This window comes from Halyomorpha halys, unplaced genomic scaffold (genome assembly GCF_000696795.3).
Source record: "Halyomorpha halys isolate HHAL.00 unplaced genomic scaffold, Hhal_1.1 Scaffold2095.1, whole genome shotgun sequence".
Classification (NCBI taxonomy): domain Eukaryota; kingdom Metazoa; phylum Arthropoda; class Insecta; order Hemiptera; family Pentatomidae; genus Halyomorpha; species Halyomorpha halys.
Window position 1 is genome coordinate 39,660 of NW_027104976.1, and position 16,134 is coordinate 55,793.

Sequence of the window (16,134 nt, forward strand, 5' to 3'; positions counted from 1 at the left end):
GTCTGATACTTATTTTATATTTTAGGATATTGTACAATTGCAAACCATGGCCTCCTTTTAAACCTCTCAAATAGCATTGAATGATCAACCTCCAACCTTTTGCCAATTCAGGCAGCATCAGTGTAGAAAAGGAACTCATAAATCCAGACCAGAGACAGAACATCTCATATCAACAGTCTAATTATGACCATTATAGATAGTACATTACTCCAAGTTGGTTTTTCATATCACTACAAGTGTCCACAGTTGCAATAATAAATACTTTCTTACGACTTCACACTAATACTTTTTTTTTTCCATCTCCCTATGTAAAATAATAATTATTAATGAAAAAAAATTAATTTGAATAATATTTTTATTTGTTTAAACAAAAAAGGTTTATAGTTGTTTAAACTTTTTTAATTGTAGTGATTTTCATGATCGTGCCTCCAATTTCTTTTTCTTGAACAAATTTCTGAGGAAACCTTTCTTCTTCTTTTGCTTTTGCACTAGTAGGGGATCCATCAAGGTATTGGATGCGTGATAGGTTTCGTATGGGCGGTTTGTTGTGCCTTCGAACGGGGAGAATGTTTTGAGCCTTTGAAACAAATAAAATAATTTTTTTGTATTGTTGCTAATTTCATTCAAGTACACTATAGAAATTCATCACAAATTATTTAAGAAGAACTTATGTCTATTTATTTACTATCGTCCTGAATTAGTTGTAAGCAAGAATAATGTTTTTCTAATTATAAATATATTTTCTTTTCAGGAAACTATAAGTCAAATTTCACAAAAATTTCTTACATATTTATTCAATTTTACACAAAAATTTTTGGTTTAAACATTTGTATTTCAAAAAAATACTATTCCTTGAGACAATATTACAACAACTATGAATTTCATGTTATATTTATATGGCTTCTTTTATTTTTGAAAGATATTCCAAATATCATTTTTTTTCGTTTTTAAAAACAATTTTTGAAATTTATTTATTGTAAATGAATTTATAGGTTAAGACCTTAACGCACCATAGTGGAACTCGACGTCCCAATTGGGTAAAAATAGGGTTTCTTTCAAAATCTAAAGTAATATATACCTCTATACACTATTTGTTATATACCAAAATGTTCGCATAGTAATCGTTTAAATTCTACTAATTTACATAGTTGAGCTCCTAATGACACTTTAGGAGTTATTGAGGACTATAATTCTATATATATATGACGGGCGAAAAATTTACCAAATTATGCCTAAGCACTCCCTTTTAGCGTTAAACTTAATATCATTTTCTTTTACAAGCAGTTTTACATAAAGTTCCACCGAAAGACATTAGCTTACTATTACTTCTTGGTTAACTCACAATTAGTGGTAACTTGTTTTTACAGTTCGCATAAGAAGATTATGGATACATTCGTTGTTGATGAACATAATGTTAGCACTTCGTTGCAACCCCCTTGATTTAATCAATTGAAAGAAGCTCTTCACACAGTTCAAACAGTTCTTAAGATTCCTGTGAACCCGCCTTAAGCAATAAACAGTTCTTATCCTTTTATTTACTTCTATTAAGAATCCAATCAGATTTGTTAGCTTACACAAATTCCTTTCGCTCTGAAACGGAGTATTTTTAACAGAGAGCAATTTTCATCGAAATATTCTTTATTACATAAAGAATTCTTCATAACAGTAATTATTAGAGAGTTATTATAGTACCTATTAAGGTAATTTATACAAATTATTCAAATATAAATTAATCTATTAATCATATATGTTACCGAGTTGATCATCATACTTCTTCCATCTAATAATAATCTTTTTATGTTCTGCTTTCTATTTTTATTTATTTGAAAATATCTGGTCTCACTTAATTCAGAATAAGCTCTTGAATGGCATTAAACTGACGTGTATATATTTTCATTTAAAACGGATAAGTATTAAGTAAGGCAGACCTGACGTTGTAATGATGTCTCGATAGTGAATTGCAGGATACACTCTTCTTGATCTGGTTGTGTTCTGTAGACGATTCTTCTGAGTCGTGCATTCTGAAATTCAGATAGGTTTCTCTATTACAAATATTTTACTATTGAGAAAAAAATCTCAAAACTTAAGCCCAATAAAATAATAAATAAATAATAATAAAAGAAATAAAATTATTATAGTTGGAAATAATAATGTCTACCAAGCACAAAATACTTGATTCTATTATTTTCCATAAGTTAAATAAAGGAATTGTATCTTTTCTTTCAATAACATTTTTATTATATTTGAAAACATAAGATAAAGTCACCTCCGGCATGATAACGGTGTCATTTTATGTTTCCCGGTACAGAGGAAATGAAAATAGTTTGATGCTGAAAAAACGTAACTGATTTCATTCATTCTATGGTCACTCAATATGTTTTTGAAGTCGCAGAAAACGAAAATGTCGTTAATTTTGACATGTGCCTTCACGAATCGAAACATATTAGAGTCTATTAAACGTTTTGAAAGAAGTAGAATTTGAAAACTACTTAATAAATTTAATTGAAAAATCTTAAAATCGATGGAATTTTCGAGTAATAACCATCCAAAAAATAACTTAAGAATCGTAAAATGTTAAAAATCTTAAGAAATCAGATAAATCGGCATACCTAACTTATTAGAAACTTTTAAAGGGATTCACCAGTTACTTCAGTGTAACAAAAATTTTTTCTGACAATTATTGTTCAATTTTAGTCACGCAATTAAATATTGACTAAAAACATTAAGAAATAATTCTTTTAGATAAGCACAAAATTCAATTAATATATGATGAAAAGTGATAAGCAGTGTTTTTGAGCAAATTATATGTAAATAATTAGCAGAGTTGTAGTGAGTAAGACAAATGTTATTAGTTATCCGAATCATCGTTGATAGCGGTGAGGTCTAATGAGGTTAAGACATGTAATGCGATAGCAATCTCACGTGACTCGGTGGTATAAGCGATCCCCGGTGTGTAAGTCCCGCTTCTTTTCGGTTGATGAGCCACGGCCTAGACAGTGAGTGGGAGCTGCCTTCCTGTAACTCCCGGCTCCCGAGATAACGAATATTTTGTCTGCGGCTTCTCGTTCTGTCTGTCTTCGTGCTATTAATATTTTTTCACTTTCATTATTATCATTATTCTGATAATTTTTCCTCGGCCCGGCGGTAAATATTTTTAGAAGCATGAATGCCTATAGATAATTGAATAATTTTCTCTAAATGATTCTACGTACTTAAATCTTCTTTTATGTGGTTAACTATTGTAATAAGTATGATTATCTATATGAAATTTAGCACTGCGAAAAATTTCGAATCCGATTTTCCAACCGAAAAATTTGTGGCCTTCTATGTTGAAAAAACAGTCTCGCAAAAATAGTTTGAATTTTTGTGAATATAGATTCTCAAAAATCAAAAGTTGTAAGAAACTGAAAGTTCCTAATTACCTATATAAGGTAAAAGAGGACTAAACCTACAAAACCATGAAAAACAATAAATATATAGAGTGCCCCTTATAATGCCTTTGCAAACCTAATTTCATATTTTAAAATACTTCGGTAGATAAAAACATTTGGCCTGTTTAAATGATTCTTTTTGCTGTCGCGATAAAATGGAATTATGGTCTAAATTACGTTGTGGGTTCGGATACTTTTGCTGTCATAACCTTATTCCAATATACTACTTTTTAATGAATTATTCAAACAGTCTTTAATTGTTTATTTGAAATAATTAATCATCTCGCATTATTATATTAAATTGCAATCTTATAATAAATTACTATAATGTGAATCATCAATAAATCATGGTCCGAAAGAAGGTTTAAATTGACCTAACATTATGATTCACTAAAATGTTATTAATTTATAAATAATATAATAATTAATTTCAATCCTATAATTTACTAATATAATATGAATTAGGATTCGCACTTTTCTTAAAAATAAATAAAATGCAGTTTTTCGTCAGGCACTCATAATAGTACTATAAACAACTAAAGGGTTTATTTTTTTCGAGTGTCCTAAATATCTTCAAGTCCCTGATGATTTTTTTATAAACTAATAGAACTGTGCAGTAGCCGTATAATGAAAAAATCCAGAGGTACGTGGATGTAATGTCTCCATGAGAATGACATTATAAAAAGTTATTGTTCTTTGGGTGTTCATTTGCAGTAAGGGTGCGTTTGAAAAAATACCTAATCTGGGTGATTAAAAATTATTTACAAAAAAAAAGATAAGAAATACATTGTTTTAAGAATAATTCATGAGCTATACCTCTCCCGGAAGATTATAGCTGTTCATTCCAATAATAATTAAATTCAACAGTTTTGTTTTGTCTTTTAAAACTTTATCTGTGGAACTATTTGACAAATAGATGTCTACTAGTAAGACTAGTTCAATGGAGTATATAGAAGTTTATAATGATTATCTTTGTAGCAGTAACAAGTTCCAAGATATTTTCCAAAATATTTTCTCAAATGCTAATTTAGTACTAACTAAAACTTTAATAATTAATTAAAACTATCTCGAGAACTATTGCGCGTTAATAATTCTTTTAGTGCTAATTTTGAAGATAAGAACATATTGAAGTTATATGCGCTATAAATTTTTAATTGATGACTATCTTATTATGAAGTAACTGTTTTCATGATTATTCACAAGATAATATCACATATCATGGATTTTTGATTATTTGAAAAAAAAACATGAACTAATAAAAAAGATTTTTGTTGAGATTCATTAAGATAAAAGGGCTCAATTTTAGCCAACCATGCTCTATTAAAATGTGATAGTAATTTAGTTTTGTCATAAATGTGTTACTTTCAAGTTGTTATCCACTGAATGGAATGTGAGAGAAACTTGAGAATTTTGTAGAATAAAATTGCTGTGCAGTATTGGTGAAAATTGAATCATGTTCTAACAAAAAATAAAGGTATCGGTTTTAGAAAATAATCAAATTTCCTAAATTTCAATTGGCCAACATTTTTAGAGTATCTGCTTTCATTTAGAGAAAAGACTATCTTTACTTGGAATAATAAAAACTTTCATCATTAACATTCAATCTTTCAACTAAAACGAATACCTTTTTTTTGGCTCCAATCTAGGTAATGCCTATGAAGGTAAATTTAAAGGCTGTTGGCTTGCCATATGGAATAGTTTAAATATATTATTTTTTTAATATCTCGGGAAGTAAACGTATCTCCCATGGAATATTTTAATGGTAATCAAATTCTCTACCAAAAAAAAATAAGAATCATTTACTGTTCTCAGACCACTGCTGATGTATGGCTGTAAAGTATGGGCAGCGGCATCTTTTATGAAAAGGAAAAAATTACAATCTTTTCAAAATAAAGTCGTAAGAATTGCTGTCGATACTGCTTGGTTTGTGGTTTGTAAGAAACAGCAGGATTAGTTAAAGGAGCATTACAACTTGGGAAACCCAACCACAACCCGAAGACTGAAGCTCAGGCTGCTGCAGGACATCTGTTATAAGCCCTATATTTATCAGTTCTGTTATTGTCACTCTAAAATTTCATTTTATCTTAATTTGTTTTATCTTAAAGTGTCATTATTTTTGTTATTAACTTTACTTTCATCTTTTATTTAGAGTTATTATTTTAATCTACTCATTTTATCTCATTTTTTTTTAATTTATAACATTGTATGTAGTTAGGGGTGTCTTGAGTATGAGACTATAATCCTCCCCCCCCACTCTTATAACCAATTGTTAAAAAAAAAGTACCTGTTACATTAACCATGTTAGGTCCCCCAGGCCGATCTGGTATTAAATAAAGAAATAAAAAGAACCATCTAAATTCCCATAATGTTAGCTATGGTGCAGTGTAATGGGTCTTGATTATCTTTAAACAGATAATTCTGCTGAAGACCCATTGTGTTAATTTTTTTTTATAGATTGGTGGTTTTGTTTTTACTCAACATAAATGTAATTTTACGGATTTTATTGTATTAATCAGCGGTTCGCAAAGTGCGTGCCTCAAGATTAGGCCTCTTTCTCAAAATATTCCTCCCAAAAAAAGTCAAATATACTAAAATTTACTTTGCACTGTTTTTTTCTTATTTCCATACATACTCAACAACTCTTAGGATAATTGTTGAGACAGTTTTATATTTTTTATTAGCTCGACAAGGGCGCTGTGAATTTTTCATTTAACCCAGTAAGGTTGCCGTTGCAAAAAAACTTCGAAAAGTCGACCAAATTGAATTGGGCATTTATTTGTGTATGAAACAAGCATGTAAATACATTTTTGACACGGGTAAGTCATTAATGAAAGCTAGTTCATGAAGCATAGCAACAATATTATAGAATTGTTCTCTGAGTGAGAGAGATGCTTTATTTACTTAGAATTAGTGCTGCGCTATATTATATTGCTACAGTGTGCAACATACTAATTAATCTGTTTCCGGGGAGACAACCATTTTTTTTTCATCATAACAGTTTATGTTCCCCCCCCCCTCCTTAAAGCAGTTTCATAGAGGAATCAATGTTGGGATAGGGCTCTATCTCGATAATTGATATAATAGGAGGTGGTATGGTCAGCAAGCGTTTACTGCTGTTCGGTACCCGCGTGCAGTACACTGTAGCTCCTTTTTACAGTCGGCTGATTCACGAGAAAGATAAAGTGTGACTCATAACATGCCTTACACAAGCCTCATTACAATTTACAACCGCTGAAACAGTAAGTATTTGCTGGTCCTTAAACAGCCAATGGTGATGTGAAATATATCTGTAATCGTTTAATAGTTCTTAACTGCTGGTGAAAAACTAGTGTTTATTTATTTATATAATATTGGCTTTTAGGGAATAAACCTACACAAATAGAGCCAATCTCCAAACATAAACATTGTTAATATGTTTGTTTTTTTTTTTATTAAAAGTATTATTTTTCTTTTTTATAGTGAAATCTAAATTATCAAAAATATAAACGATAGTAACAATATAAAAGGCTAGAAACAATAGTTAAAAACTAAATCATAATAAACAAAATAATAAACAGCATTAGTATTTATATTCAATTAATAAAATTATATCAAATTAACTAAATGTTAAAAAAAAAAAATTGAATCTTCTGGACAATTTTAATCACTGCAAACAAATAAAAAAAGATAATATTTATATAATTTACTTTGTTTGGTAAAAAATGGGAAGCACACTTCAGCTGACAATTGAAAAACAAACATAATTAAATACAACGATGATACATATTGTAATAACTAGGAACCCCGGACCCTTTCATTTACTTTAATATCAAAATATTTTTATTTTTTTTTGTTTTAAAATAAACAACTGCACATTCAATTCAAATATAATTTAGTATTTTCTAATAAAAAAATCGCTTGGTACATTAAAAAGAAAAAAACATATTGCCCTCATAAATCGTTTAGAGTTTGAAGCTTAAATGATGTCCAGAAAAAAAATCCGTAAATTTCCAAAATATCTTTCATGTTGTCCTTAATGAAGAAAAGCAAGAAGTGAAGTATTAGATGCTTTGACCCCTCTAAAAATTACAAAGTTTATTATTTTCAAATTACATAATATGATGTAAAAATATTTCCTTCTATAACACTATTGTTTTTAGATAATCTAAAAAGTTTAAAAGTTGTGATAGCTAAAAATATAAATTAATACTTGATTACTGAGACAACTTGAAAAAATTATCGAAATCAGAAAACATTATGTGTATATCCTACAAAATGATGATGGCTGAAACGAAAATGTTTCTAAATTTATTAAAGTCGCATTATTTTACTTATTTTTTTTAGTCACGAGATATCACAGGTTAAGTACGAAATAAATTAAGTATCATCAAATTAAATGAAAATACTTCATGAAGAACCCCTTGTTATTGAATCAGCTTTGATGTGTGCATGTTAGCCATGAATCTTTTATTTTTTATTTATTTTTTTTATTAATTCATTTAGTTAATTCTGTTGGAGGTAAAATAGGTGTAATTAACATGACTTAGTTTTCAAAATAATTAGAAATATGAGTAACAAAGCAGCTGGATCAGTCTGATTCTCTTTTGTAAATAGCAGAGCAATAATTGCTTTTCAAACTATTCTTCGGGATCAAATAACAAAAGCACAGATTAAGAAAAACAGACTGACGTTTTTCTTAATTTCTGTGCGTTTGTGGAGGGTAATCACGGAAACATAATCGTACTTTTTTTTTTTAATTAATTCCCAAAGAACCCCTTTCTAAGCTGAAAAGAAAGGGTCTAGATTCTCCCCTTTACATATTAGATAAAGATTAATTACTTCTGAGATGCAAAAAAGATAAGGTCTAATTGTAAAAATGGAGTATTGGTCGATAAGTACTATGCCTTACGGAAATAATTAAACTTCAGACTCACAATACCATTTTTCGATAGGGCTGGATTTTCTTACAAGCCAACTTGAGGGAGCGGAGACTTAAAAATGAATTTCTCTTTTTTTTAAATTTCTACATTAATTTTTAATAGAGTTATAATCTTTATAAATATATGTGTTTTGTTATTATATATTATTATACACGATTTGAGAAAATATTTTTAGGTAATAGGCAGATATTACTTATATATAATATAACTAAATGTCTTAGGTAAATGATTTTTATCTACCCTTTAACTAATGTAATACAGAAATATATTACATTTATATATTTGTAGTCAAATAATAATAATTAATTTTCATTTCGTGGGACCGCCGCAGAATCAATAGGTCCCCAAAACCAGATTCAATTCAGCGCCGCTGCAATCACGGGGTAGTTGAACCTGGCGCTCCAACTCCCTCGGCTACAAACAGCTCACGGTGTCATAAGCTGTCAATATGTTTCTAAAATAGTTGTGGTGATGATGGGAACTAGTTTACACATATCTTGTTGGTCATCTTTCTGATAATAATCACTCGAACAAATATTTTTAAAGCAATGTTCTGATAAACAAGAATTATCATAAAATCCAGATACCTCTTTGTGAGTCTCAGTCACTTTTATGCTTTTATGGAGATAAAAAAGTAAATTTTGTCAAACTACTTATTTTTTAACTTCATTAAAACTCACCATTAACCGACAGCTGTAAAGAAAATTACAATGGATTTGTTTCCTTAGCAACCTAAAGGTATCAACCATCAAATTTAAAGAAAACATATCGAACATTGACAAAAGAATAACAAAACGATTATAACGCTGTCTACTGGTGCAAACCGAAATTACTTTCTTGCAGATTCTGTTAACATGAAGTTTAATTTTGTTACTGTTGAACTTTTATGTATATACCAATTATATATTAAGTTTTATATTACATTTTAATTTTTACCTAGTCTTAATTAAAAAATATTGATGTTCCTTTCTTTACTAAATTAGCTCTTCAGTTTGATTAGAGATATTATGATTTTTTTAACTTGGACATTTGTATTTGTATTTTATTAAAAAAAATAATCGAGACAATATAATTCATGGCTTATAATAAATAATATATTTAATGTGTAAAAATAGAGTAGCAGTTTTAAAGATTATTGTTCAATTTTAAATAGAAAACATAATACATTCTTATCTCCTGCTGAGTGAGGTGCTTGATTATCATTTCTGATATTTTAAATTTACTATTTATTTTCTGCCCCAATTGCTTTTTCACGAATAACGAACCAGACAACGTCCAATAAAGGCGTATAATTTTCTCTATTTTATATTATTACAAAATATCATATAATATAATGTTTAATACAACACAATGCTTACACTTCAGGGTTGGGAGGCCCACAGTTGATTTCTGACATGACTGGGCGTTCATCTCTGCTCCTGTAGAGGGGTAGGTCAACCAGCCGCGATATATTCTCTTTAACAGTTATAAATTAAGAGTTTTATGATTAATTATTATTTTAATTTAAATTAAAATTAATAAAAAATTTACAGGAGTTTCATTAAATTATTTGCAATCGTGACAAAGTTCTTCTGATGGAATAGAAAATACGAGAACAAAAAAAGTAAAATAATAAAAAAATCTTAGATTAATTTTATTTATTCTTGTTTGAGAGTGGTTTAGTTTATTCTTAATTTAAAACAAATTTGATCCTTTTTTTCTCTCAACTTTATTCTTTACACCTTTTCCAACGTTTCGACCCTCAGGTCATTCTCAAGGATACCTACAAAAAGTTTTTTGATTTTTACTTAACAATTTCATTATTTCCTTTAAACTACACACTGATTTCTTTGGCCTTACCTTCATATTGATGTCATTTCTTTTTTCAAATCTTAAAAATGCAGGCAAATTCCCTTTGTCCCATCTTTAAATAAATTAATCATTAAAATAATATCATAGTAACATTATAAAAGATTTCCTACTTACATAACCTTTTCTAAATAATTTTTTCCTAGATTTAATAAACCTTTTATAAAACACTTTTCTTCCTTTCTTCATTCACATTTGCAACATAAAACAGAACTTACCTTCAACAGGTTAGGACTCTGTTATCACCTTATCATATAACATTATTTTTTTTTATCATTAATTTACATTTTTAAAATAATTTAATTAACATTTATTGCTAATTATTCTGCTTATAACACAAACATTTTTTAATATATTTAAAATCCATGATTAATTTATTCTTATATTATGTGTATTTTCTTAAACATACATATACCAGGTACATATGAAGGTAGGGCCAAATAAATCAGTGTGTAGTTTGAAGGAAATAATGAAATTGTTATATAAAAATAAAAAAACTTTTTGTAGGTATCCTTGAGAATGACCTGAGGGTCGAAACGCTGGAAAAGTTGTAAAGAATAAAGTTGAGAGAAAAGAAGGATCAAATTTGTTTTAAATTAAGAATAAAAAAATTTTAATTAAGTTAAAACAAAAAGCTACTTAAAATTGGAAATATGCAATATCGTCTGCAATTAATTGTAGATTCCCAACATGGTGACAAAAGTTGAGAATTGTTTAATTAAAATTAACAAATTTGAATTATTATGAAAAAACGTAGGTTTCTTTGAAACCCCTTTAAATGGACATATTTGACAACTTATTCAAATAGAAAGATAAGGATGCATGCTTTGAACCATGATTTTCATAAACCATCCCTCACTCTATTACTAACATTTTCTAATGGAACACCCATTATATATTTTATATTATGTTCGAACATGTTTCTACTTGCTAGTAAGCCATTGAACCCTTGATACATTGATGTATCCTCTTCCTGAATCGATGTTCTTTAAATAAGAAACCCTCCAAGCGTCATCATCCATCGTCTGGAATTAGTCATTCATGAATGAACAGCTTACTCCTCGTCTCCTTGCCAAATGGTTGATGAAGGAAAGCAGCCATTTTTACATCCATCGTACGACACAGTTTCAATTAATCCGGATTTGATAATAAATATTATTTATTTTTTAAACATTAAACCCTTCTTAACTATTCAATTTGCATTATTTATCCTGTATTTACAACATTTTAGATACATCTAATGTTAGTTGATTTATTCTTCTTAATATACCGACCATAGTCGACAAAGAATAAAATATATAAACCCCTCACCATTCAAAATTTCAGTTTCTATGCTTAAAAATTGCAGAAGCCATAAATTAAGTTTAAAAGAATGTCCCAGATAAAAGTATTATATAGTGAAAAATCTAGGGACTTGCCTATTTTCGTTTCGCTAAACAAATGAATGGTTTTCTTGCAATCGGAGAAAAATGGATAAAATTGATGTGATGTATTTTGCGATTTTCTTAATATTTGTGGTAAAAGTCGGAGCTCAGGATGTTTAAATTTATAATCAGCACCTCCACAAATATCCTTTTTATATACGTAAATATATGTTTACTTCCCAGGTAAAAATACCAACTGGACTTTTGTAACGATTCTCGACACTTCATCTGATACTTTGTTTTGAAATTATGGCCTATCTATTCTTCCATACTTCTGTGACTTTTTTTAAATTGTATGTATCTAACTCGTTGAAAATAATAAATCATTGAGTGACAATTCATAGTTCTTTTTCTTCCAGTTTAACTGTATAGATGTCTTTTTTCTAAATGTATTGAGGTAAACTCTCTCAATAATGAAACCTGAACAAAAACCTTAATTTCGATGTACTATGATTTTACAAAGCTTTAGTTTGATGTGATAAAATAGGTATGATTTAATGGATCACATTTCATCTTTAACATTTGATATACAATTTAATTGTTTACATAATAAAAATACTTTTAAAATCATTATATATAAATTGGTTGATTTGTTAAAGGAAATTTATTTTTGATGCCTACCACATTTTTCATCTATACCTAACTCTTTTAAGAAATTTTTTTATTAACCTCTTCCGGATATTCGCACAGATTAAATAAAAATCATTCGACAGAGTTGCCATAATACATCCTCAAAAATGTCCTTGGGATTCCACAGAGCCTGGATAAACTACTAACTCCTTCCGTCCTCTCTAGCACACCCTTGAACTAGGATCCTGACAGAGGCTTGCTGAATACCAATGACATCAGTAGACCATCAGTGTGTACTGATAGTTCTCTGACCCTACTCATGGAATGTTGTGACACTAGTGGAGATGGTGTGGTCTCGAGGCTGTTGTCATGACTAGAGAAATGTTATTAGAATATTAAAATAAGTTCATATAGTTTTTATGTCCATTCGTTATTTGAAAAATAATCAATTAATATATAAACAGATTACACCGTATAAGAATAATGGTTGATAAGCTCCACTCTAAAATTCATTTTGTTCATTTCTGTCTAAATTAATTAAAACCTATCAATAATGAACGAATTTAATTTGCAGCGAAAGCTCAATGAATCAGTGACAAGAAGCTATATGATTCAAAAACATTTCAGACATAGCTTTCTTACCCAAAATAATTTGATATTTCCGTGCAAAATGTACTTTTCAGATGTAGAACTGATGTTGATTGCTGAGTAGAGACGTCGGAGAAGGAAAGGTTATTACCCTTCCTAATAATTCGAAAAACACTAAAAATTTGAGAACCTACTTGTAAAAATTATAGTTAGAGATTATTATACTCAAAATTGTTAAAAAACACGTTTTAAAAGGGCCAATTTTCCAAAAATGTACATTTCAGGAAATACTCCTCACATCTGTGGTAGTTTGGAAAATGCGGTCCACGTTTTGGGAAAATTTTAGATTTTGGTTCTTCCTCCCAAATAAGTTGTGGCAGAAAGACATGAAATCTTCCGGAAAGAAAATTAAAGTTTTACAACATGCAGGTCAATAACAGATTGCTCATTCAAAATAAAAGAGACACATCCTAAAATATGTGTCTTATTTTATTAATTTGATTGATTGTGAAATTTACTTTTACTTCACATTTCGCTATTAGATCAGCTAATATTGGCATTACATCCGAATATTTCGTTTAACTTAGGTCCAAAATTTAATAGATAATGTATTCAATAGTAGTATTCAGAAATTAAAATTCTAAAAGTCTTGATAAATTTGAGATTAGATCTAACAGGAGAGACTTAAATAAGTTTCTATTAATTATGCTGATAACACACATTAGGCAGAAGATAGAAAATATGCCATTATCCTGTATATAGAGGCTTAGTGAACCCAAAGGTTCCATGCCGATAAAACTAACAGTCTTTACCAGCCTCTCCGGAGGCAATCTATGTTCACTTACTGGACGCTTACTATTTGGTTTAGCGATGTTTGCCTTTTTATTGATTATTGTCCATTATCTATTCCATCAACTTCTCACGCCCACTCCATTCACATGCAATTAGACATTGTAACAAAATCATGTGGAAGTATGCGTGTGTAACGGTCTAAACTCTCTGTTTGTTTCATCCTTGACGAGATATGCAAGTTAATTGTTAATTTATATATTCTCAATTGATAAAATACAAATTAAAAAAGAAAGTAAGGAGAACTCTGGTATAAATATGTATGTGTATTTATAAATATGAAACAAAGAAAACTATTATTTATCATCGCATTATTCTATTCAATGGAAAGTTAATAAAATCTCGATAAGACTATGTATTATACATTAAAAAAAAAGATTATTAAGCCGGATACTGATATCACAGATATTGACTTAATCATTTGAAGCGTTCGGTCATAAAACATGGTTAATGATATGTTTAATGTTTTAGATCATTAGGGCTTTTGTGATGAGTAAAAATGTAAACACTTTACAAAGAGATTTGGGCGTTCATAAATATTTTGAAATTTGGAATCACTCATATCCTTTTTTCCATTGTTCACAACTCCTTGCATCACAACATGTATGAAGACCTGCATTGTAGGTCAGAATGTCGGTTATCAATAAATAGTAAAAAAGTGTTTTAGTTATTCTTTTAGAGCCGGTCATCTACATATAATACAAATTTCCTTAATATTATTTTAACAATTTATGAAATTAATCTTTAAGGCAGTTATGCTAATATCTTCGATTCATAAAAAAATTAAGTTATCATATTTTGTAATGGAACGCTTCATTTATCTAAATTTCAAATATCATATGATCACATAGGTAATTAATTATTAACGAATGACACTTGTTAAAGGTTATAACTGAATGTATTATTGCTTACTTGTGAGATTTCTATTTAAAAAATAAACCATTCCTTATAAGCTGCTACCTGAGTAGAAAACAGGGTAAGTGCATGTATGACTCAAATACGTAAATCAAATAAAACAAAAAAAAATGTTCGGCAGATTTGCTACTTTCAAGCTAAGCTGCGATATTTTATAAAACAAAAAAGTGACAATGCAAAGTTATATTATTGTTTATATTATAATAAATTAAAATTTTAGTTCAGCATCTTTATCTAATATGTTTCAAGGACGATAAATCATAATTCCCATTTTCGGAAACTGTGCATTTTATTGTTCAGCTTCTTCCTAATCAAAATGGTGTATTATTTTCAGTTGAAATAATCTTAAGTTACTGTTGTATTAATTACATCTGAAATTCACATGCTATCTGACAATGATTAAAAATTATTCTGCATAGTATTTTAGAGTAAAACAGAATCATACTTACTAGATTCAAGACTACACGAGAAATCAACGTAACTTGCCATGTCCCTAGCCTTTTCGTGGAAACCCGTCCAAATCACATGTCAACTTTCTTTAAATGTAATCTAAGCTTTATAAAGCTATCACATGGTTATATAATTTAAGTTATTTACTATTTTCTTTCGCTCTCCAGATTTGTAATTTTTTTTTTTTTATGTTTTACATACTTTTTATAATATTTAATATTTAAAAAAAATAAATATAATTATTAATCAGCGTATCAATACTATTTTAGCTATAGATTTAAATTAAATCTGTGACAATGTTATGATTATATATATATACATTTAGTATGTTATGTTACATACAGAAAACATGAATGTTCTGTACTGCACCCACTCAATAACACAAACATTCACAACCCATTGACTGTGGAAATAAGACTAAAAATACTTTAACTACTGTATTTTAAAAAATCAGTGGAGGCAAAATGGGTGAAAGGGTACTCGGGCGTAGAGGGTAATGAAAGAGCTGACCTGTTGGCCAAAGAGGCAGCCAGCAACGGAACCAAGCCCTCTTACAGCAAGAGGACCAATGAGCTCGTTGCTAGCTGGAACACAATGTGGAATGCTTCCAATAAATCACCTAGCCTTCACAAATACAGTCCACGAATAACTAATAAATAATCACAAACAAATACACAGCACAGAATACACATTGACACAATTCCTTACAGAACATGGTAACACAAAATATTACTTTACGAAACGATTTAATATTATGACGACTGACGTGTGACGAAGATGGACAAGAGCACCACTTCAGACATATACTTTATAAATATAAACAATATGACCGACTATGAGGTCAGCTAATATAAGATGTAATACTGGAACAATGAAATTGGTCTGAACCAGAACACATACTTTTTACTAAATTTAAGACAGACTTGCTAAAATTCATAAAACAAATTGACATTGACCAGCTGACTAATTATAGAAGGGCAATTTAAAACCTCTTGTATTTTTTCCCTTCTTTTTTATTATTAATTAATTATGTGTTTGTTTTGTTTTTTTTAAATGTTTTAACTAATGCAACAAATTATATATACTTAAATCTTTTGTACTGTAAACATGTAATATATGTAGTATGCCCTTCATGGCATA

At 29.0% G+C, this 16,134-nt stretch overlaps 1 protein-coding gene across 1 annotated transcript; it reads right to left on the reverse strand.

Moving 5' to 3' along the window:
* Positions 1–337: 337 nt before the first annotated feature.
* LOC106691130 (uncharacterized) lies at positions 338–15,139 on the reverse strand. Its single transcript, XM_014436800.3, has 4 exons — positions 14,994–15,139; positions 9,709–9,805; positions 1,929–2,021; positions 338–577 (listed from the first exon to the last, which is right to left on the reverse strand). Exons 1-4 carry the CDS (start codon positions 15,031–15,033, stop codon positions 415–417), a joined length of 393 nt encoding a protein of 130 aa, XP_014292286.1. The 5' UTR covers positions 15,034–15,139; the 3' UTR covers positions 338–414.
* Positions 15,140–16,134: the final 995 nt, after the last annotated feature.